Here is a 21,871-nt window from a genome sequence, read left to right on the forward strand (position 1 = left end):
TTTAGGGCCACACCCCAGGCATAAGGACGTTCCTGGGCTAGGGGTCAAATTGGAGCAGCAGCTGCCAGCCTACAGCACAGCCACAGAAATGTGGGATCCAAGCCACGTCTGTGACCTACACCAGAGCTCACAGCAATGAGGGATCCTTAACCCACGGAGCAGGGCCAGGGATTGAACCTGCACCATCATGGATACTAGCAGGGTGGGTTACCCCTGAGCCACGACAGGCACTGCCAAGAACAAAGGACTTGGGATTAAAACATCTAGTTTGATTCCAGCTCATGCAAGTCTTTTATGCTCTAATTGAATCTGCAAAAGGGGCTGAAAATTTTCTATTTGAAGATTAAATGATAGCAAAGAACAACATGCCTTGCTAACTGTAAAGTGATGTACACACTTACATTGTTGTCAGGGCCTCTGCATATGGTTGTGTGGGATGTGCACTGAGCAAGGAATTCCCCTTTTAAGGTGCTGGTGGGGGGCGCTGGGGCGGATGTTGGAGGGGGGCAGGCTCCTGGTCACCTCAGAGACATAATCCATTTGTACACTTCCCATATTTGTCCAGCAGAGGGCAGAAAAGTGCCCGTTTCAAGACTCCGCGGGCCAGCTCTAGCCCAAGTGCCTGGAAGAAGGTACTGATTTTTTTTTTTTTTTCCTCTAGTTTACAAAGTTCTTTGTATGGGTCCACGGTGGTCCTAATATTGATATCCATACTTGATGAGAAAGAAGGAATACTGTATTGATCTGACAGTATTCAGCACAAACTCTGGGGCCTAGAGGAGACGAGGAGCAATGAGGGAGCCGGATCCATGTACTGACCTCATTCGACGGCAGGGAGTGAACAGAATGTACACAGTTAATTACACATGTGACAAAAGCATGTCAGGGAGACCTACCCCTGCCCGCAGAACAAAGGTGAAGTCTGAGGCTGTGCAGCAGAGGAGGAGGAAGGATGAGAGCGTGGCTTTGGGGAGGGAGTCGAGAGGACCCAGGTCCTGAGCGGGAAGGAGGATGAAAGCTCAGGAAAATCAGCCTGGTGCCTGCCCTTGGGTGTGTGGGTGGGGATTGGAGTGCGGCCGTGGATTACATTCCGTTTCTTGGCCTGGGGCCTGGGTACCTGTGGGCTTTTCCTGTGTGTTAACTCCTCAAGCGTACACTGAAGCGCCTGCCTTCTTCCCCACGTGCCACCACGCTGCTCAAGATGCTGCCCTGCCATAATGTGAGGCTCAGCCCGCAAGGACATCAGAGCACTGCTGTCTCGCTAGGGAAGCAGTGTGCTCAGAGCCACAGCTGATTTACAAGCTCTTTATTTTTGCAGACTGCAACAAGCCGGCTTGCAGAGGGCAGCAGTCTGTAGACCCCAGCTTGGGGAGCACACCTCACGCTCAGGAATAAGTTAATGGGGGAAAAGGCCAGTGTGGCAGGTGCCTAAAGAGGGAAGGGAGAGCGACAAGAGATGATGCAGAAGTAAATTATAAAAGCGGAAGGAACAGGAATGCCAGGAGGAGGGAGGAGGCGAGGACAGTGGACCCAAGACACACCAGAGCACAGAGCACAGAAGCAAGGGGCGGGGGCTCACCCCTGACCAACACAGGAAGCAAAAGCCCACCCCACCAGAAATGGGAACATGGTTGGCTTTTTTTTTTTTTCTTTTTAGGGCCTCACTTGCAGCATATGGAGGTTCCCAGTCTAGGGGTCAAATGGAAGCTGTAGCCACCGGCCTATGCCAGAGCCATAGTAACTCGCCGGCATCAGTGCTTCATCTGTGACCTACACCACAGCTCATGGCAACACGATCCTTAACCCACTGAGCGAGGCCAGGGATCGAACCCAAAACCTCAGGGTTCCTAGTCGGATTCGTTTATGCTGTGCCATGATGGGAACTCCCTGAACAGACATCTTTTCCCCTCTTTTCTAATATATAAAAAATGAATAGTCATTTACAACTGGAAACATGGATTTACATGCTTTATAGGTCAACTTTTTTTTTTCTCTTTTTGGTCAACTATTTTTAAGTAATTTTTTTTCCTTACTAGTTTGGGGAGACAAGACAGATATGAGTCCTGATGAATGAAAAATCATAGCATTGACTAAGAAATAAACAGCAAGCCCAAGGCAATAGATAGGGAGGTTAAAACTATTACATACAGAAGTCAAATTTTCACAAGTTAATACATACACATGTATAACAATATACTAAGCATGGATATGTATATATACTCAATACAAATAATAGCGGTAAGGAGTTCCCGTCGTGGCTCAGTGGAAACAAATCTGTTTAGGATCCATGAGGACAAATGACCGATCCCTGGCCTCGCTCAGTGGGTTAAGGGTCTGCTGTTGCCGTGAGCTGTGGTGTAGGTGACAGACATGGCTCAGTTCCCATGTTGCTGTGGCCATGATTCAATCCCTAGCCTGGAACTTCCATATGCCATGGGTGTGGCCCGAAAAAGCAAAATAATAATAATAATAATAATAATAATAATAATAATAATAGAGGTAAATAAAGAATGCAGCCTTGGGAGTTCCCATCATGGCTCAGTGGTTAATGAATCCGACTAGGAACCATGAGGTTGCAGGTTCGTTCCCTGGTCTTGCTCAGTGGGTTAAGGATCTGGTGTTGCCGTGAGCTGTGGTGTAGGTTGCAGATGCAGCCGGGATCCCACATTGCTGTGGCTATGGCATAGGCCAGCAGCTACAGCTCCGATTAGACCCCTAGACTGGGAACCTCCATATGCCGAAGGAGTGGCCCTAGAAAAGGCAAAGACCAAAAAAAAAAAAAAAGAATGTAGCCTTATAAGTATTACCTAGAAAGGGCTTTTTAGGCAAGAATACAGGTCATAAAGCAGTGATTCTCAATGTTGGGTGATTTTGCCCCATAGAGGATACTTGGCAATGTTAAGAAACTGTTTGTCAGACTGGGAGGCAGGTGCCACTGGCAGCTCATGGGTACAGGCCAGGGATGTTGGAAACATCTCACAATGCACAGGACAGTCCCCACAACAAAGACTTATCTGCCCTCAGATACCAATAGTGCAGAAGTCGAGAAACTCCCCCATAAACCATACTGGAAAAAATTAACTGATGTGCCTACATAAAAAATCTCCATAGGGAGTCCCCTGGTGGCTCAGCAGGTTAAAGATCCAGCATTGTCACTGCTCTGGCGAGGGTTTTATCCCTGGTCTGGGAATTTCCACAGGCCATGGGTATGGCAAAAAAAAAAAAAAAAAAAAAGTCTTCCTAGCCAAAAACTTCTCAAGTAAGTTAAAAGACAAAAACAAAATAAGAAAATTGGGATAATAGCAAAGGGTTAATTTTTCAAATTGTTTAAATAAGAAATTGAGTCATATATAAAAATGGGCACGTTTGAAGGGGTGATCTTCAAAAGAAAAAGTTCTAATTTTAAGACAGGGATCTTAGTAAACAAAGGCTAGGTAATGCCACAGTAATTTATGACCTTCCCAAATCTCAGTGGTTTATTACAAGTGTCAACAAAGGGACAAATCAACCTAATTTCTTTTTTTTTTCTTTTTTGCTTCCCAAGGCCTCACCCATGGCATATAGAGGTTCCCAGGCTAGGATCAAATTGGAGCTGCAGCTGCTGGCCTACACCATAGCCACACGGGATCCGAGCCACATCTGGGACCTACCCCACAGCTCACGGCAATGCCAGGTCCCCAACCCACTGAGCAAGGCCAGGGATTGAACCTGAGTCCTCATGGATCCTAGTTGGGTTTGTTAACCACTGAGCCATGAAGGGAACCCCTCAACCCAATTGCCGTTTTTGTAATTAATGTTTTATTGGAACACATCCAGGACTATTTGTTCATATTTATCTTTTTGTCTCTGTTTATATTTTTAACCAATGGCAGTGCTGAGTAGTTGCAGTAGAGACAGTATGACCATCAAAGCCTAAACTAGTCACTATCTGACCACTGGCGCCTCCCCCCCCGCCCCCCGCGTGCTTTTGTTGCTCTCAAGGCATGAGGAAGCTCCCGGGCCAGGGGTGGAAACTACACCGGGGCAGCAACCCGAGCTGCTGCAATGGCAATGCCAAATCTTTAACCTGATGAGCCACAAGGGAACTCCGGCCCCTCCTCCCCCCATTTTGGAAAGAAGCCTTGGCTTAGAAGTGACCCTCTCACTTCTGTCTACATTTCTTTGTTCATGTCCCGTCACATGGCCATTCCTGAGTCCAAAGGGCAGGGGTGTTTAACCTTCTGAACTGTTGGTGAGCAGTCCTGCACCCCCCACAGCACGTTTAACCATGAGCAGCGTGTAAAGCAATTCAAAGGGAAATACTGATTAAATATCATTCTTAGCCTTTATGTTCAATATGCCCCTAATACAGAAGCACCCAGATACCTACAACAAATACTAACAGACATAAAAGGAGAACTTGATGGGAATACAATCATAGTAGGAGACTTTAACACCCCACTCACATCAATGGACAGACCCTCCAGACAGAAAATTAATAAAGCAGCAGAGATCCTAAAGGACACAATAGAAAAGTGAGACTTCATTGACATTTTCAGGACATTACATCCAAAACAATCAGAATACACATTCTTCTCAAGTGCACATGGAACATTCTCAAGGATTGATCACATACTGGGGCACAAAGCTAACCTCAACAAATTTAAGACTATAGAAATTATTTCAAATATTTTCTCTGACCACAATGGCATCAAACTAGAAATCAACCACAGGGAAAAAAAAAAGAGAAAAAACTTACTACGTGGAGACTAAACAACATGCTACTAAAAAACCAATGGGTCAACGAGGAAATCAAGAAGGACATTAAAAAATACCTTGAGACAAATGATAATGAAGACACAACTCATAATCTATGGGATGCTGCCAAAGCAGGGCTCAGCAGGAAGTTCACAGCAATACAGGCTTTCCTCAAAAAAGAAAAACCTCAAATAGACAACTGAACCCACCACCTAAATGAATTAGAAAAAGAAGAACAAACAAAACCTAAAGTCAGCAGAAGGAAGGAAATCATAAAGATCAGAGAAGAAATCAATAAAATAAAGATTCAAAAAACTATAGAAAAAAAAAATCAATAAAACCAAGAGCTGGTTCTTTGGAAAAGTAAATGAAATTGACCAACCTCTGGCCAGACTCACCAAGAAGAGGAGAGAACAAACCCAAATAAACAAAATAAGAAATGAAAAAGGAGAAGTCACAACGGATGCTACAGAAGTACAAAAAGCCTTCCGGTTCAGCACACAGAAAAGTCTTGTTATGTTTAGGGTTGGTGAAGCTGTAAGGAAAAGCGTGTGTCCATATTACGTTCCCGGGAGTCTAAACTGGCAGCAATTTGATAATGTGCTCATTCTCTTTTTTCTTTTTAGAGCAGTACCTGTGGCATATGGAAGTTCCCAGGCTAGAGGTTGAATCAGAGCTGCAGAGGCCAGCCTACACCACAGCCACAGCTACACCTGATCCTTAACCCACTGAGCGAGGCCAGGGATTGAACCCACATCCTCACAGACACTATGTCAGGTTCTTAACCCATTGAGCACCAATGGGAACTCCATGTGCTCATTTTATTTATTTATCTATTGTCTTTTGAGGGCCGTACCTGCAGCATATGGAGATTCCCAGGCTGGGGGTCAAATCGGAGCTACAGCTGCCAGCCTACACCACAGCCACAGCAACATAGGATCCGAGCCACATCTGCGACCTACACCACAGCTCAGAGCAACACTGGATCCCTAACCCACTGAACGAGGCCAGGGATGGAACCTGAGTCCTCACTGATCTTTGTTGGGTTCGTTGCCACTGAGCCACAATGGGCACTCCACCATGTGCTCATTTTAAATAGACAGACTTACTGACCTGTCTACTTCACTTCTAGAAAGAAACGATTAGGAAATAATCCATACAAAGTGTCCCCTTGGGGGTCTGGCCCCACTCCCATCACTGGGTCACCTGAATCAGAGAGAAGCCCTCAGACTCCGTGGAGCAGCGGTGACTCTACCGGGTGCAGTGGAAAGAGTGGACCCTGGGAAGCGGTCATGCGTGTCCACAGGGCACAGGGGAGGTGACCCCCACCGGGGAACAAGCTACTTCTTCCCACAACCACTCAGACCAGCAGGAACGTGCTCCGTCCCCATGTCCCTCTCGTCTACACCTCTCCCTCCTGCTGCTAGTAAGTGACTTTACTCATCCACAAGAGACCTCCCACGCCGAGCATTCAAGGGTGAGTCCGTCACCAGAAATACCCTCCGTGGAGGGCGTTCGGGCACAGTCAGTCCTTGTCTTTGGGGCTCTTGTCATGATCTTTGTGTTCCCGGTCGAGTCATCCTTTCTCTGAGCCTCCTGACCCACCCCTGGGAGCTCCTCTTGGATTCCATGGCCAGATAAGGCTGCCCCTGTGAATAGTTTTAACTGGGGTCCCAGTGGCCTTCCCCTCCCCTCATTAGTGACCTTCTCATGCTCCCAGTCCTCACACTTTGAGATCTCTGTAACCCCTGCCTCACTTTTCTTTTGGCCATGCCTGTGGCATGTGGAAGTTCCTGGGCCAGGGATCGAACCCCCCACAGAAGTGACCCAAGCCACTGCAGTGACAATATCGGATCCTTAACCCACTGAGCCACCAGGGAACTCCTGCCTCACCCTTATCTTGCTCTTTCTCCATAATCACGCCTCTCTTTTCTCCTTGCGTATCTTTCCCCACCAGACTCCTGGTTCTTTTTTCCCCTTCCACTCCTCTTTCTGACTATTCATTATATGTGTGTCAACGAGAACTTCAGCTCCATGAGGGCAGGGGTTCTGTCTCTTTTTCCAACTGCTAAGTCCTCTGAACCTGGGACATGCACCTGGCACACAGGCCAACTCAGTTCATCTTTGTGGAATGAACATGTCACAGGCAGCATGTTTCAGAAAATATTAGAATTAAACATTTTTCATTCTTACAAATTATAACGTCCAGGGTTCCCGAATTATTCAATCAATCAGTTTCAGGGAAAGGGCAGATGCTGACTAGAACCACACAGAAACTGCTCGGGAGATGGTTTTGGAGCTGCTACACAAAATTCTGAAACATAGAATTTGTTGAGCATGAAAGGGAATTTCCAAAAATTACCTTTCTAGATCAACAAGCGAAGCTTGGAGGGCTGAATGTCAAGTTTTCTCAGAAGTGGCAGAAGAGGAAACTCAGGTTTGTTCCCCTTGTGGCTCAGCAGGTTAAGAACCTGACTAGTGTCCATGAGGATGGGGATTGAATCCCTGGCCTCGCTCAGTGGGTTAAGGATCTGGCATTGCTGTGGCTGCAGCATAGGGCGGCAGCTCCAGCTCTGATTCGACCCCTAGCCTGGGAACTTCCACATGCCCTGGGTGTGGCCCTGAAACAAAGGTGGGGGGAGAGAGAAAACTTAGCACATGACAAGGAGGGAGTGGGGCTGGGAGAAAGTGACAAGGGGAGCAGGTGAGAGAGGGGGTCTGAGTTCCCTCCCGGGCCATCCTCACAACTGAGGGGTATTGGAAACAAGCAGAAAAGTGGGGGGGTGGGGGGGAAGTCCAGAGCAGTGAAGTGCGTGTTATGATTCATACTTGGCTGAGAGTCCCTCCCAGGTGCCCCGTTCCCTCATAAGGGCTGGGGATCCCAGAGAAGCCCCACCTACTGGCACACCTTGAACTAAAGAACAAAGAAGGAGAAGGGAGGGGGAAAGAGGAGGAGGGAGGATTGGAGAACAGGTGATGAGGACAGAAAGGCGCAAAGCAGGATCCAGGAGAGAGCAGAGTTACAGAAGCTTTTGTTTCTTTTTTTTTTTTCACTACGCAATCAAACATTCCCCAATCTGGGGCTGAGACTAACTCTCTGCAGAAGCTTTTGTTTCTTATACTGAAATTAACATTATTTGCATGCACGGAGTCAGTACATGCTAAGCATTAATTCAGGTGGTTCTGCTCGGTTGGTGACCGCACATCTCACTCCAGTTTGGGACTGGGAGTCCGAATCCTGCCTGCACGTTCTGGTTTGCTTGGTCTTTTCTTCTTAGTTCGGACCTTGAACTGGACACAGCTCTAATCTCAAAACTGTCTGATGTCTCCTGTCCATGTCCAGTCCCTTCCTTCCCAAGATAAGAGAGAAGACGCCTGTTGGAACAAACGTGGTTCTCCTACTGAGAGAAGGGGTCCTTGATGGGATGGCCTAGGAGTCGAGATGGGGCTGGCTGTGCTCTAGTGACACACAGGTGGCCATGTGGCTGGAGAGGAGGCTGTGCTGATGGCCAAGTGAGGACTCTGATGAACGCTGAGGGAGTGGTGACTTCATCCTTCTTGCTTACCTTGTGGGAGACTTTTTTTCTGTCTTTTTTTGGAACTTGAGCAGCTATATATGTTTCTTTCCTTTCCTAAACAGAAAAGAAAATCCTCTATTATGGCTATATATCTCAATCTATAAGCTTGAATTGTCAATACTTCTTTGTCTTTTTTTTTTTTTTTTTTTTTTTAGGGCCGCACCTACGGCATATGGAGGTTCCCTGATTAGGGGTCAAATCGGAGATGTGGTTGCCAGCCTACGCCACAGCCATGGCAATGTGGGATTCGAGCTGGGTCTGCGGCCTACACCACAGCTCATGGCATCACTGGATCCTTAACCCACTGAGTGAGGCCAGGGATCGAACCCTCATGGATGCCAGTCAGATTTGTTTCTGCTGAGCCACGGCGGGAATGCTGGTGGGAATGTAAGTTAATGCAACCACTATGCAAAACAGTATGGAGATTCTTGAGAAGTGAAAATTAGAATTACCCTCTGTTACTGCAATCCCACTGCAGAGTATATATATGGACGAAACTATGATTCAAAAAGATACCTGCATCCTTATGTTCATAGCAGCACTATTCACAATAGCCAAGACATGGAAACAACATAAATGTCCAACAGATGAATAGATTAAGAAGATGTCTCACACCACACACACACACACACACACACACACACACACACACACACACACACACAATGGAGTACTACTCAGCCATAAACAAGAATGAAATCATGCCATTTGCAGCAACATGGATGGAACTAGAGATTATCATACGAAGTGAAGTGAGTCAGAAAGAGAAAGGCAAATACCATATGATATCACTTATATGTGGAATATAAAATGTGGCTCAAATGAACTTGTCTATAGAACAGAAACAGATTCACAGATGTAGAGAACAGACTTGCGGTTGCCAAGGGGGAGGGGAGAGGGAGAGGGGTGGCCTGAGAGTTTGGGGTCAGTAGATGCAAATAACTATTACATTTAGAAAAGGTAAATAGCAATGTCATACTTTATAGCACAGGGAACTATATCCAGCCTCCTGGGATAGCCCATAATGGAAAAGAATATATACATATACACACACTAAGTTTTATATATATATATTTTTTCAAAATGTAATATTTTAAAAAAGAATATATATATACACACACTGTTTTATATATGTTATATATATATTTTAAAATATAATATTTTAAAAAAGAATATATATACACACGAAATTTTATATATATATATGTTGTTATATATATATATCTATAACTTAGTCACTTTGCTGTCAGCAAAAATTGACACAACGTTGTAAATCAATTATACTTTAATCTAAAAATTAAAAAAGTTTTAAATGCCTATACTTCAAAAAACAACCCCACAGCATTAAAAGAAAAAAGGGGAAAATTCCAGTACATGTAAATTAGGGGGTTAATATTCTTAATAGAAAGGGTGAAAGATGAACGGTACGCTAAGATAGTGGGCAAAGAGCATAACTTGAGAGGTTTAAGGAACTACAAAGGACAAATTTAGTTAAAAAGGACCTTTAGATCACCAATGATTTTTTTTTTGAAGACTGAGAACTTTGTTTTTTAATTTTTTAAATGTTTTTGTCTTTTTAGGGCTGCATCCACGGCATATGGAAGTTTCCAGGCTTGGGGTCTAATCCAAGCTGTAGCCGCCAGCCTACGCCACAGCCACAGCCATAGCCATAGCAACACCAGATCCTTAACCTACTGAGCGAGGCCAGGAATCGAACCTGTGTCCTCATGGATACTAGTCAGGTTTGTTACCACTGAGTCACAGCAGGAACTCCCTAGTACACCAATAATTTTTTTTTTTAAAAAGCATTGTTTGGTTTTAACTATACCCAAATTTTTAAAGTCTTACCATGTCTGGGTTGGTGAGGATATAGTTAACGAGCTTGTGTGTTATTAAAGGGAATATAAACAATTACACTTTCTGGAGGACACTTTAATAACACAGGAAACTTAAGATATACAGACTCTAAACACATAATCTCTCATTTAGAAATTAATTCTGAGGACATTATTGGACAAGTGGGCAAAGATACCAGTATAGGCAACATGATTCCTGTTTCCATATAAAAACTGGAATAGCCCAACTTAGCACCAGCAGGTTATTATTTAAACAAATTGTTAATCAGATAGTAATGTGCTATATAACCAAAAAATTGAAAAAGGAAAATAGATAATGGATAACACAGACACAGTGAGAAAAAATGTTTATAGATTAGACCATGTACTATGAGCCTACACACACACACACACACACACACACACACACAATGTATAGGGAGTTCCCATCGTGGAGCAGTGGAAACGAATCCAACTAGGAACCAAGAGGTTGAGGGTTTGATCCCTTGCCTCGCTCAGTGGGTTAAGGATCCTGCAATGCTCTGAGTTGTGGTGTAGGTCGCAGACGCGGCTCAGATCCTACATTGTTGTGGCTGTGGTGTAGGCCGGCGGCTACAGCTCTGATTAGACCCCTAGCCTGGGAATCTCCATAGGCTGAGGGTATAGCCCTAAAAAGACAGAAAGACAGAAAAAAGAATGTATATAGATAAAGAGACATATATGTAAAGAATGTGTGTGTGTATATATATATACACACACACACATATATCTGTGAGTGTGTGTGTGTGTGTGTATACTCCGTGTTTTTCTCCTGCTCCAAGGATGGTGGCAGCCATGCGAGCAATGACAGGGATGATGAGGAGAGAATTAATGTGCATGTTTGACCAGGGCACGCCCACAGCCAGGTCAGGTGCTCGTGCCTGATCACGGCATTACATTTGTATTTATGAAGAGCTGTTCTCACTTTCCCCGGAAAGATCCTGTGAGAAACATGGAACGTGGGATCTTAGGGGAAAACCTGCTGGCCTGGCACGCAGTGAAGTACCACGGATATACTTAGAGCATGAATACTTGGCAGGGGTCAGCTGCCCCCAGATTGATTCTTGGGGGTGAAAAAACGTACTCGTTTTATGCATAAAGCACAAGTAAATCTATCCAGTACTTGAATGGATATATAATATACTGCGGTGTTAGAATATCCTGAGGGGTGGGGCTCATGATTCAAAAAACAGCTAAGTGGGCTCCCTGGGGCAGTGATAATGGGGGAGAAAAATGGCTGAGAAACTCTGACTCCGAGTAAATCCGCTCTAACGTTGGGCTCTCCCCTCTGAGACTTGCAACTCCTCACCTTTATTCGCGGTTCTTGTTGGCCTGCTGGGTGGCTCCTGGGGTCTCTTTCCTTCAACCACTTCTGGAATGTCATCAGTGGTCTCTGACCAAAAAAACAAAACAAAACAAACAAACAAAAAAAACAGTCATCTCAGATCTCATTAAATGCTCCCTGGAAAGGAAGCTCCTGTTGCGGCTCAGTGGGTTACGAACCCGATTAGTATCCATGAGGATGAGGGTTCGATCCCTGGCCTCACTCAGTGGGTTAAGGGCCCCACATTGTGGTGAGCCGTGGTGTAGGTCACAGACGTAGCTCGGATCCTACATTGCTGTGGCTGGGGTGTAGGCCGGCAGCTATAGCTCTGATGAGACCCCTAGCCTGGGAACTTCCATATGCCACAAGCGTGGCTCTACAAAGAAAGAGAGAAAGAGCAGAGAGAGAAGCCCTCTGCAAAGCTGCTGGGGAATCTCCCAGAGACCCATGAAGGATCCTGCAGGCTCTGGAGCTGAAGACTGGAGCATCCACGATGCCCTCCTGAGAACGCTTCTAGCATGGGGGCTGTGCTACTGGGGGAGAAGCGGAGCAAAGCTGGTCAGCAGTGGTCCCTCGGCTAAGGCGACTGTCCAGTGGGGGCAGTCAACTGAGACTCTGAGGTTCCAAGTGAGGTCACAAACCCCTGGAGAGTCCCAAAAACCCCTTCAGGAGAGCTTCAAGGTCAAAACTGTTTTCATCATAAGACAATCGTTGCCTTGTGTTTGTTTTTTTGTTCCCCCCCCCCGCTATGTTGACCTTTGCACAGGGGGAGCAAGAGCCAAGGCAGATAAAAATGCTAGTGCCTCTGTTCAAATCAAAGAGGTGTCCGCAAACCTTAGGAGCAGGCATTGCATCCTCCACCACCACTCCCCCAGTGTGAGCAAATACAGCCAGTTTCATTTAAGGATGTTCCGGAGCAACGTTAAAATGATGAGTTTTATGAAATTTCTACCCATGGGGACACCTCTTTTTAATGGTCTATGCGAAAACCTAGGGAGCACATCTAAAACAGTTTTGCTGTATCTTGAAGTACCATGGTTGTCTCAAGAACAACACTTGTGTTTGAGGGGCAAGCTCACTGTAAAATTCAGGGCATCGACATTTTTCAACTGTTTATAATATTTTAAAATCTGGCATGAGGAGTTCCCATCGTGGCGCAGTGGTTAACGAATCCAACTAGGAACCATGAGGTTGTGGGTTCGGTCCCTGGCCTTGCTCAGTGGTTTAAGGATCCGGCGTTGCCGTGAGCTGTGGTGTAGGTCGAAGACTCAGCTCGGATCCCACATTGCTGTGGCTGTGGTATAGGTCGGTGGCTACAGCTCCGATTCGACCCCTAGCCTGGGAACCTCCATATGCCTCGGGAACGGCTCAAGAAATGGCAAAAAGACAAAAAAAATAAATAAATAAAATCTGGCATGAGTCGTGGAAGCTACATTCAAAGTGCAAGATAGCATAAGACATCCTATGGCAACTAAGTATAAAAAGCTCATTGATATGGTTTCAGACGCTACGTTACAATGAACCTTTAAGAAATTATCCCTTGTTGGCTTGCGGTAGAGGAGGCAGGGCTGGCGCTGAAGCCGGATCCGGATCCAGTGCTGTATACCCGGGTGGGTGAGAGTTCGACAGGCCTGGAGAGGAGCGCCAACTGCGGGCTTCTAAGGACCTTACTGCAACGATGAAACCTGATGAAAGGCCCCTCTTTGACACAAGTCTGCTCAAAGAAGTGGACTGGGGTCAGAATACAGCTACATTTTCTCCAGCCACTTCCCCCACACATCCTGGAGAAGGTCTGGTTTTGAGGCTTCTTTGTACTGCTGATGTCAAGAGAGGTTTTTTTAAGGTACTAGGTCAGCCGACAGGGACCGGCGTTGTTAACCCGGAACAATTTATGAAATCTTTGGAGCACATGGAGAGATCTGGGGACTCTGATGCTACTGTCGTAGAAGATGTGACTCCAGGACAGAGCGTTGCTTGCTACAGCAGCTCTGATGACAGAGCATAAATCATCCATTCTTGTGCGAAGAGAGGAAGAGTAGATGTTGCTGTTAGTGATGAATGCAGAGGAGAGCAGCTTGGCAAATTTGTTATTATCCCCCCTTACTTTGCTAAGCAAGAACCTGGACTGTTATAAGATTACCCTTGAATGCCTACCACAGAGTGCTGGCTTCTACAGAAAGTTTGGATAGACAGTATCTGAAGAAAACTACACGCGGAGGCGGTTTCTAAAGCAGCAATCTTTTATGAAAGACGTTTGTCAAAGGAGCTAGTACAACAAGGCTCTATGTACTCTTCCTGGGGTCTAAAATATTTTGTTGCTGCCAACTCAGGGACCTCCATAAATACTGGATTGAGAAAAATATTGTAAAACACACGCATAATGACATTAAGAAGAGTACTTTGGGCTGGTGGGACATGCTGTGAGTTTAGACTACAAATGAATATTATAAAGGGGATGGTTTTTAACCAAAGGGGTATATTTTTAACAATCTTTTCTTGCATTGTGTTTTTCTAAAGTTTGGCTTCATTTCTTAGTAGTCAGAGTATAGGTAGGAAGGAGTTACATGTCTGCTATCTGTACTGCTTGTTAAAAAAAAAGCATACAATGAATAAGGCTGTTTATTATCACACTCATAAAATTAATACTTTTGTTTCAAAGAAATATATTTAAATAGCAATTAGGGCTGTATCATTTCACATATACTACATGAAATTGGATGTTAGATATATGATAACTAATGTAGTGCAGACCAACATTCGTCGATCTTAATATGATACTGGCAACCAACTTGCTCAGCTTTTAAAAGAAGTAAAATGAAAATTAGCATATACAATGTGACAATTGAAATGTACATCTGAAAGTTGACGTAAATCTACTGTAGCTAAAGTACCATCTGTCTCGTACCATGTGAAATACCGTAATTACGCATTTGTTTAAAATATCGAAGAAGTACTTTTTAACAGTAAATTAGTAAATTCTGGCATATTATGTATTTCTAACCTGATTTCTCATCTTTCCATGGGTGTGGGAAGCCTCTCTTCTGAGTAACATTTTTTATGAAAAATAGATTACAAAATTTTTTCCACAAAATTTCCACAAAATTGAGTGGAAGATTTGAAAATGTATCATACAACATTTACTACAGTCTAAAAATGTTGATGGAAGCTTTTCTATTTAATGTGATTATAATGGTACTACTATTCCGGTCACTCCTATTTAATTTTACTTATTTTAACTATTTTTTAAGTTGAAATAAGAATTAGACACTTTATTAATGGTTCTAATCTTTTGCATTCCATGTTGCATTAAACCTGTTCATATAATAGTCTTTTGTTAGAAAAGAAATTATCCCTTGTTGAGTTTGGTGCAGTATCAAAAATGAATATTTGCCAATATCTCAAAAGACTCTTAAATGATTCCACCCTTTCCTTTCCTTTCTGTCTTTCTTTTCTTTTTTTTTTTTTGGTCTTTTCTAGGGCCTTACCCGTGGCATGTGGAGGTGCCTAGGCTAGGGGTCTAATCGGAGCTGTGGCCGCTGGTCTACACCACAGCCACAGCAACGCCAGGTCCAGGCTGCGACTGCCACCTACACCACAGCTCACAGCAATGCTGGATCCTTAACCCACTGAATGAGGCCAGGGATTGAACCTACGTCCTCATGGATGCTATAACTAGCATCCAAAAATTCGTTTCCACTGAGCCACGACGGGAACTCCAGAATCCACCCTTTTCAAGATCAGGGTGAGGCTGGATTTTCTTCCGATGCTTCACAAAGGCAACAACTGAATACAGAAGCAGAGATAAGAACCCAGCTGTCCTTGGTAGGGGTGGGGGCGTGGGGAGCAGGTGACGGGGACTCAGAGGACAAACATCCGGTTATGAAATAAGTAAGTCACGGGGCGTAATATACGGCATAAAGAATACGGTCAATAAGCCTGCACTCACTCTGTTTGGGGACAGGTGGTTGCTAGACTCACTGTGGTGATCATTTCACAGCAGATGCCGCAATCACCATGCAGTACACCTGAACTGCACCTCATATTGCACATCAGCCATATTTCAATTAAGAAAAAATAAATTAAAAGAAAGGGTAAAAATAGAAAGCTATTGGTCACAGGATATAGATTGATGTTATTAAAAACGTTCCCCTTCAGATTTCGATAAATATGATAAAGATATATACCAACGTATTAAGGAAGCCCGTTGCAAAGATAGTCAAGACATCGTTCTTGAAAAGAATCCAGCTGTCTTTGATTAAGGTAGACATTTAAAGAGATCTGCGAAAATGCAAAATGAGGCCCTCCCTTAACTAATTTTTGTATTTGGAAACTGTTTTTCATAAAAATATGTTGTTTGTGGTCACAAGTAGGTGGTTTATTTGGGGCTGCAGGAGAGACCCTCCCACACTGAGCATTCAGATGACAAATTACATCACCAGCCTTACCCTCTGGTTTCAGTGTTCGGGCACATTTAGTCTTTGTCTTGGGGGCCCTTGTCATGACCTCTGCGTTCCCGGTTGAGTCATCCTTCCTCTGAGTCTCCTGATCCACCCCTTGGAGCTTCTCTTGGATTCCATGGCCAGGTAAGGCTGCCTCTGGGGCAAAGAGTGATTTGTAAAGAGTTTTAATTGGGTTTCCAGTGGCCCTCCTCCTTCCCCTAATAGTGACATCTCTTCTCATGCTCCCGGCCCCACACTTTGAGGTCTCTGTCCCGCGTGCCACATTTTTCTCCTGCTACTTCTCTGCCATTACATTTTTTTTTTTGTCTTTTTAGGGCTGCATCCATGGCATATGGAGTTTCCCAGGCTAGGGGTCTAATCGGAGCTGTAGCCACCGGCCTACACCACAGCCACAGCAACCCCAGATCTAAGCCATGTCTGTGACCTACACCACAGCTCACAGCAACACCAGATCCTTAACCCACTGAGGGAGGCCAGGGATCGAACCCGAAACCTCATGGTTCCTAGTCGGATCTGTTTCCACTGCACCATGACAGGAACTCCTTTTTTTTTTTTTTGATATATTTTGTTATGGTGTGTGCCTTTCTTTCCCCCCAATTCACCATCTGCTCTCACTCTCTGTGCAACCTGTAGAAATCAACCAGCTAAATTTGGGGGGACTTGTTTCCCGATTCTTGGCTTGTGACCCCTGCTGCCAGAAGGAGCCACATTCAAGGAAACACAGCCAGATGGTCTGTTTCAGCAGAGGAGTCTTGCAGAGCACTTTTCCAGGTTCCCTAGGGCCTGTGTGCAGTACAGGAGGCAGGGGAAATCGGGATGCCTGGGTACCTCCAGTGGGGAGAGTGTAAGGTACCAAAGAATTGAGAGTCAGGGGCCTTGCAAGGAGAGTGAGGCTGAGACCTTAGAGGATTTACCAGCAGGTGAGGGGAGGTGTGTGTGTGGGCTTAGCTTTCGGGCTCTCTTCTCCTATGGATCTGGATATAAATATCAAATAAACTCTATATTTGTATCTTTGGGCCAGATTTTTTATTGGGTGCCAAATTGACATACTGTGGGGAAATTAAGTTTCCTTGATTTCTCAGCACTTCTGTAACCAGCCCTAGCCTCCTGAGACATGAAAATGCATACGGTATAAAAATAGGGGATGTTTGCTCTCACTTCCCCCAGAAATATTTTACTTTTCCTACACCGTAGAAATTGGATTGGGGGCTAGTTAAGTGCTGTCTAATCCTAAAAGGTCATAAAATTTTTCATCTCCTGACATGGCCAAATAATTACAGCCAGGGCTAAGTTCCCAAAGAACCAGGAATACTGGAGACTCTATCCCTAGGTGTTTATATTTCTTCCTTTCTTTCCTTTCTTTTTTTTTTTTTTTTTTTGGCTTTTTAAGGCACAGCCGCGGCATATGGAGGTTCCCAGGCTAGGGGTCAAATCGAAGCTATAGCCACCTGCCGATGCCAGAGCCACAGCAATGCGGGATCCAAGCCATGTCTGCGACCTACACCACAGCTCACGGCAACGCCAGATCTTTAACCCACTGTGCAAGGCCAGGAAGGGAACCCTCATCCTCATGGATGCTAGTCAGACTCATTAACCCCTGAGCCACAATGGGAATTCCTAGGTGTTTATATTTCAAAAGGGATGAAGCCCAGAACTTGGAGATATCTTTAATAAAAGATGGAGACACCCGGGGTTTCTCTGACTCTGGGAAAGAAGCATTTAAATTCTCCCACATTAGGGTGAGGACCCAGGATCTTTTCAATCTTATCTCAAAGCAGCAAAAGATTTTTTTTCTCCTTTCGGAGGGGAGGAGCATGGCTGTCCCAGTCCTGCACATAAACAGAAAATCCATCCTTCTTTCTCTTTTGTCTATGGGGTGCAATCCGCCACTCGTAGAGAAAGAATTCATCAGTTCTTTTCTCATGCCTGGGGGTCTGTGTGTGGGGGATAAATGCTGCAATACTGAGCTGGTTGTGACTATCAATAAAGAATTCTTTTCTTTGACCCAGGTGCTTTGTGTTTCTGCAATGTTCATACATCAAAAAACGTCCCTCTGCAAGGGGTGGGGGGGCTAACATCTCCAGAGCCTCTCAATTCAGACAAGGCTCATACTTGGTACAAATGCACAGTTAGTTAGCACAGATCTTGAAATGAATAGGCTAATAATTGGATTTGAGAAAAAATCCCCCTCATATATTTGCATTCTCTTTCACCAATGGTACCACCATTCTACCAGCCACTTAAGCCAGAAATCGAAGAGCAAGCCTTAATGTTTCCCTCTCATCCTCAGCTTCTAATTTACCAGGTCTTGTCAGCTCTACCTGCAAACTGATCCTGACTAGATCTCTCCATCTCCACTGCCCGATCTGAATCCAAGCTGCTGTCAACTCCCGAGGTATCTGTCCTCTAAAGGGTTGCCCTGTTTCTGGTGTTTTCTATATCCAGTTCATTCTTTACATAGCACCAGAATTGGTCTTGCCAAGTTTAGAATTGGATTATGTCACTTCCCTGATTCGATCTCTTCAGGGATTCCCCATTGCATTTAGAATAAAATCCTACCTCCCACACCTTGGTGGACAAGCACGAACTACCTCCAGCCCCCTCTCATCTTACCTCTTGGGAGGCATTTTTTCTTGTGTCTTCTTTTGGGGGTTGCCCAGATACATCTTTTTTTCTTCTTTCCTAAAGAAAAAGGTTACAGACCATCTTTTGTAGCTATAGACATTGATCTACCAACCTTGTATGTCAACAGTTTTTAGCTTTTACATTTGGTCTTCAAAACACAGTGGCTACGAGGTCATTGGTGACCTTAGGTGATGCTGAAATTAAAACAAAAAAAAAACTTTTTTTTGGTTGTGCCCATGGCATGTGAAAATTCCCAGGCCAAGGATCAAACCCATGCCACAGCAGTGAGCCAAACTGCTGACAATGAACCAAACTGCTGACAATGCCAGATCCTTAACCTGCTGGGTGATGCTGAAATTTTATTTATTTTTCTTTTCCTTTTTATGGCCACGCCTTTAGCAAACAGAAGTTCCCAGGCTAGTAGGGGTCAAATCAGGGCTGCAGCTGAACCCTACACCACAGCCACAGCCACAGCCACAGCCACATCAGTTCTGAGCCGCATCTGCCACCTACATTGCAGTTTGCAGCAACACGGGATCCTTAAATCACTGAGAAAGGCCAGGGGTCGAACTAGCATCCTCAAAGAGATTATGTCGGGTTCTTAACCCTCTGAGCCACAATGGGAAGAAACGGAGACAGTAAGTTTAGGTAACACATTTCTAGAAGTTGGGCTGTGAAGTGGAGGGAGAGCTATAGAGGCCACCGAAGTGAGACGAGGATCAAGAAAACGTTCCTTTTCTGACTGTGTGACAGGCTTGGGCGCGAGCTGAATGAAGATCCTTGGGAGAGGGAGATGCTTAATTCTCAGGAAAGAGAGGGAAGCATAGATACTGTCAGCATTGCCTTGGAGAGAAAGAAGGCATTGGAAAGGAGGGGCAGATGCAGTCTGGAGTTGCAGGGTAGGAGCAGGAAGTGAGGGAATTCCCAGATGATGTTTTTCTGTGAAATTGGAGGAAGGGCCATTGCTGAGCAAAAAGGAGGCAGTGAGGCATCAGAAGTTTGAAAAAAAAATAGCTCAAGGTTTGAAAGGATCATCACAGGAAGTGGCATGGTCATGTGGTAAGGAGGGATTGTTTGCAGGGGAATCCTGAGGCCACAGAGCTGTGTGCCTCGCCTCAGTCGTGCCTGATCGCAGCTGCTGTGTGCAGGAAGCAGACAAGAGTTTCCCCCAAGACCTGCCAGAGATTTCCAGAAAAGACAGAGAGGCCAGAGTGGTTAAGCTGTCAGCAGTGGTTTCCCCAGACGATGAATGCTGGATTCCATGCCGGTAAGAAGGGTGGTGAAAAAAAGGCAGATGTGGAGTTCCTCTCGTGGCGCAGCAGAAACGAATCCAACTAAGAACCATGAGGTTGCAGGTTCGATCCCTGGCCTCGCTCAGTGGGTTAAGGATGCGGCATTGCCGTGAGCTGTGGTGTAGGTCGCAGACAGGGCTCGAATCTGGCGTTGCTGTGGCTCTGGCATAGGCAGGTGGCTACAGCTCCGATTAGACCCCTAGCCTGGGAACCTCCACATGCCGTGGGTACAGTCCTAGAAAAGACAAAAAGACAGAAAAAAAAAAAGGCAGATGATGGCTTGGAAAAAGCAAAGGCCAAGGGACCAGTCATCCAATGAGACTGAAGGACAGCTGCAGAGGAAAAAAGTTGTAAGGAAGAAATCACAGAGGAATTTTTTTTTGTTTTTGTTTTTGTTTTTCAGGGTCACATCCATGGCACATGGAGGTTCCCAGGCTAGAGATCAAATTGGAGTTACAGCTGCAGGCCTACACCACAGCCACAGCAACACCAGATCCGAGCCCCATCTGTGACCTACACCATAGCTCACAGCAACGCTGGATCCTTAACCCACTGAGCAAGGCCAGGGATCGAACCCCCATCCTCATGGATACTGGCCAGATTCGTTTCCACTGAGCCACGACAGGAACTCCCTCAAAAAACCTTTCGGCTTCTCTGTTTGAATAACTGACCATCTATCTGTGAGTTTCAGGTCCTCCTCCTCAAGGGCACAGAGTGTGTTACTCTTTCCATGGCTGGTTTACTCACTTTGTTCTTGCCCCACACCATGTAACACGGGAGCAGCGGGAGTCCAACAGAGCCGTGGCACTGTGAAAGAACTCTCTTCTCTCAAAACATCTCCTGCTTTTGCACTAAAGCCGGGGTTTAGACTTTCTTGGACACATGAGGCTGAATGTGCCCTCTCCACTGAAACTCTTTTTCTTCTACATTATTTCCTCTCTTATTTTCAAATCTCACCATGGGTTTAGAGCAATGGTTTAGAGTGATCATGGTTCCGAAAAATGTTGCCATGAATGGTTACCTTTCTTGTTGGGAGGCATCCTGGGGGCCTCTTGGAGTTCCTCTGGGTCACGTGGTTTGGGAGAATCGTCTTTTATCGCTGACAAAAGAAACAGAATCCATCTCAGAGTGCAGGCAGCATGGACTGAGAAAGTGCTGAGGGAGATCAGTGGGGGAACCAGAAGGATGGAGAGCGGGTGTGGGCTCAGGTCTGGGGACCTGCCCGTCTACAGGGCCCCCTGGCTCTGCCGGAGTGTGATCAACTTATGGTTGCTGTTACCTGTGTGACTATCACAGTGGACCAGAGAAAAACTGCCCCTCAGAAGAGGGTTCAGGGTGAGCCACTGAGGGTCCCTTCCTCAATGGAAGAAAAGCACAAGGGCTCCCAGCAGCCTAGTCTGAGTGGTGACCTTGAATTCTGACGGCCACAGGGAGAGGAAACGTTTTTGCCATATGAAAAGCACACTTTTTTTTTCTTTCTTTTTCTTCTCTTTAAGGCCACACTTGGGGCATATGGAGGTTCCCAGGCTAGGGGTCTAATCGAAGCTGAAGCCACCAGCCTATGCCACAGCCACAGCAACACAGGGTCCGAGCCGCATCTGCGACCTACACCCCAGCTCATGGCAACGTTGGATCCTTAACCCACTGAGCGAGGCCAGGAATCAAACCCTCAATCTCATGGATACTGGTGGATTCATTCCACCACAACGGGAACTCCAAAAGGACACATTACCGCTTAGATGTCTGTGGTTGGATATTTCGGAACTTCTGAATCTGTAATTATTTCATCTTGAGAAAGAGTGTAGGAGGTTAAGTACTTTATATATGTCCATACACAAGGGCCCCGGATGAAAGCAAGGGTCAGCCTGTACTTGCTAGTGAATGTTAGGCAAGAATAAACAAAGTTCTGCTAGTTTTCGCTGCACTAAGAAAGACAGAAGGACTTGACAGAAGGCGGTCACTTCCTTGTCTACACAGTGAT

At 45.4% G+C, this 21,871-nt stretch overlaps 1 protein-coding gene and 1 pseudogene across 7 annotated transcripts in view; one reads left to right on the forward strand and one right to left on the reverse strand.

The window, feature by feature from the left end:
- Positions 1-21,871, reverse strand: part of SP110 (SP110 nuclear body protein) — a 51,260-nt gene that overhangs the window by 16,294 nt on the left and 13,095 nt on the right. For 4 of the 7 annotated variants that reach the window (XM_047773739.1, XM_047773734.1, XM_047773733.1 and 1 more), the window contains exons 6-10: positions 20,912-20,989; positions 18,587-18,655; positions 15,959-16,108; positions 11,499-11,582; positions 8,304-8,369 (exon numbers count right to left, since the gene is read on the reverse strand). In XM_047773739.1, the coding sequence (XP_047629695.1) occupies positions 8,304-8,369; positions 11,499-11,582; positions 15,959-16,108; positions 18,587-18,655; positions 20,912-20,989 (447 nt within the window). The remainder of the gene's footprint in view (positions 1-8,303; positions 8,370-11,498; positions 11,583-15,958; positions 16,109-18,586; positions 18,656-20,911; positions 20,990-21,871) is intronic. The other 3 variants (XM_047773737.1, XM_047773736.1, XM_047773738.1) reach the window with 2 other exon arrangements.
- LOC125122342 (glucosamine 6-phosphate N-acetyltransferase-like) lies at positions 13,192-13,783 on the forward strand (annotated as a pseudogene).

Source organism: Phacochoerus africanus, chromosome 3 (assembly GCF_016906955.1).
Source record: "Phacochoerus africanus isolate WHEZ1 chromosome 3, ROS_Pafr_v1, whole genome shotgun sequence".
Taxonomy (NCBI): Eukaryota; Metazoa; Chordata; class Mammalia; order Artiodactyla; family Suidae; genus Phacochoerus; species Phacochoerus africanus.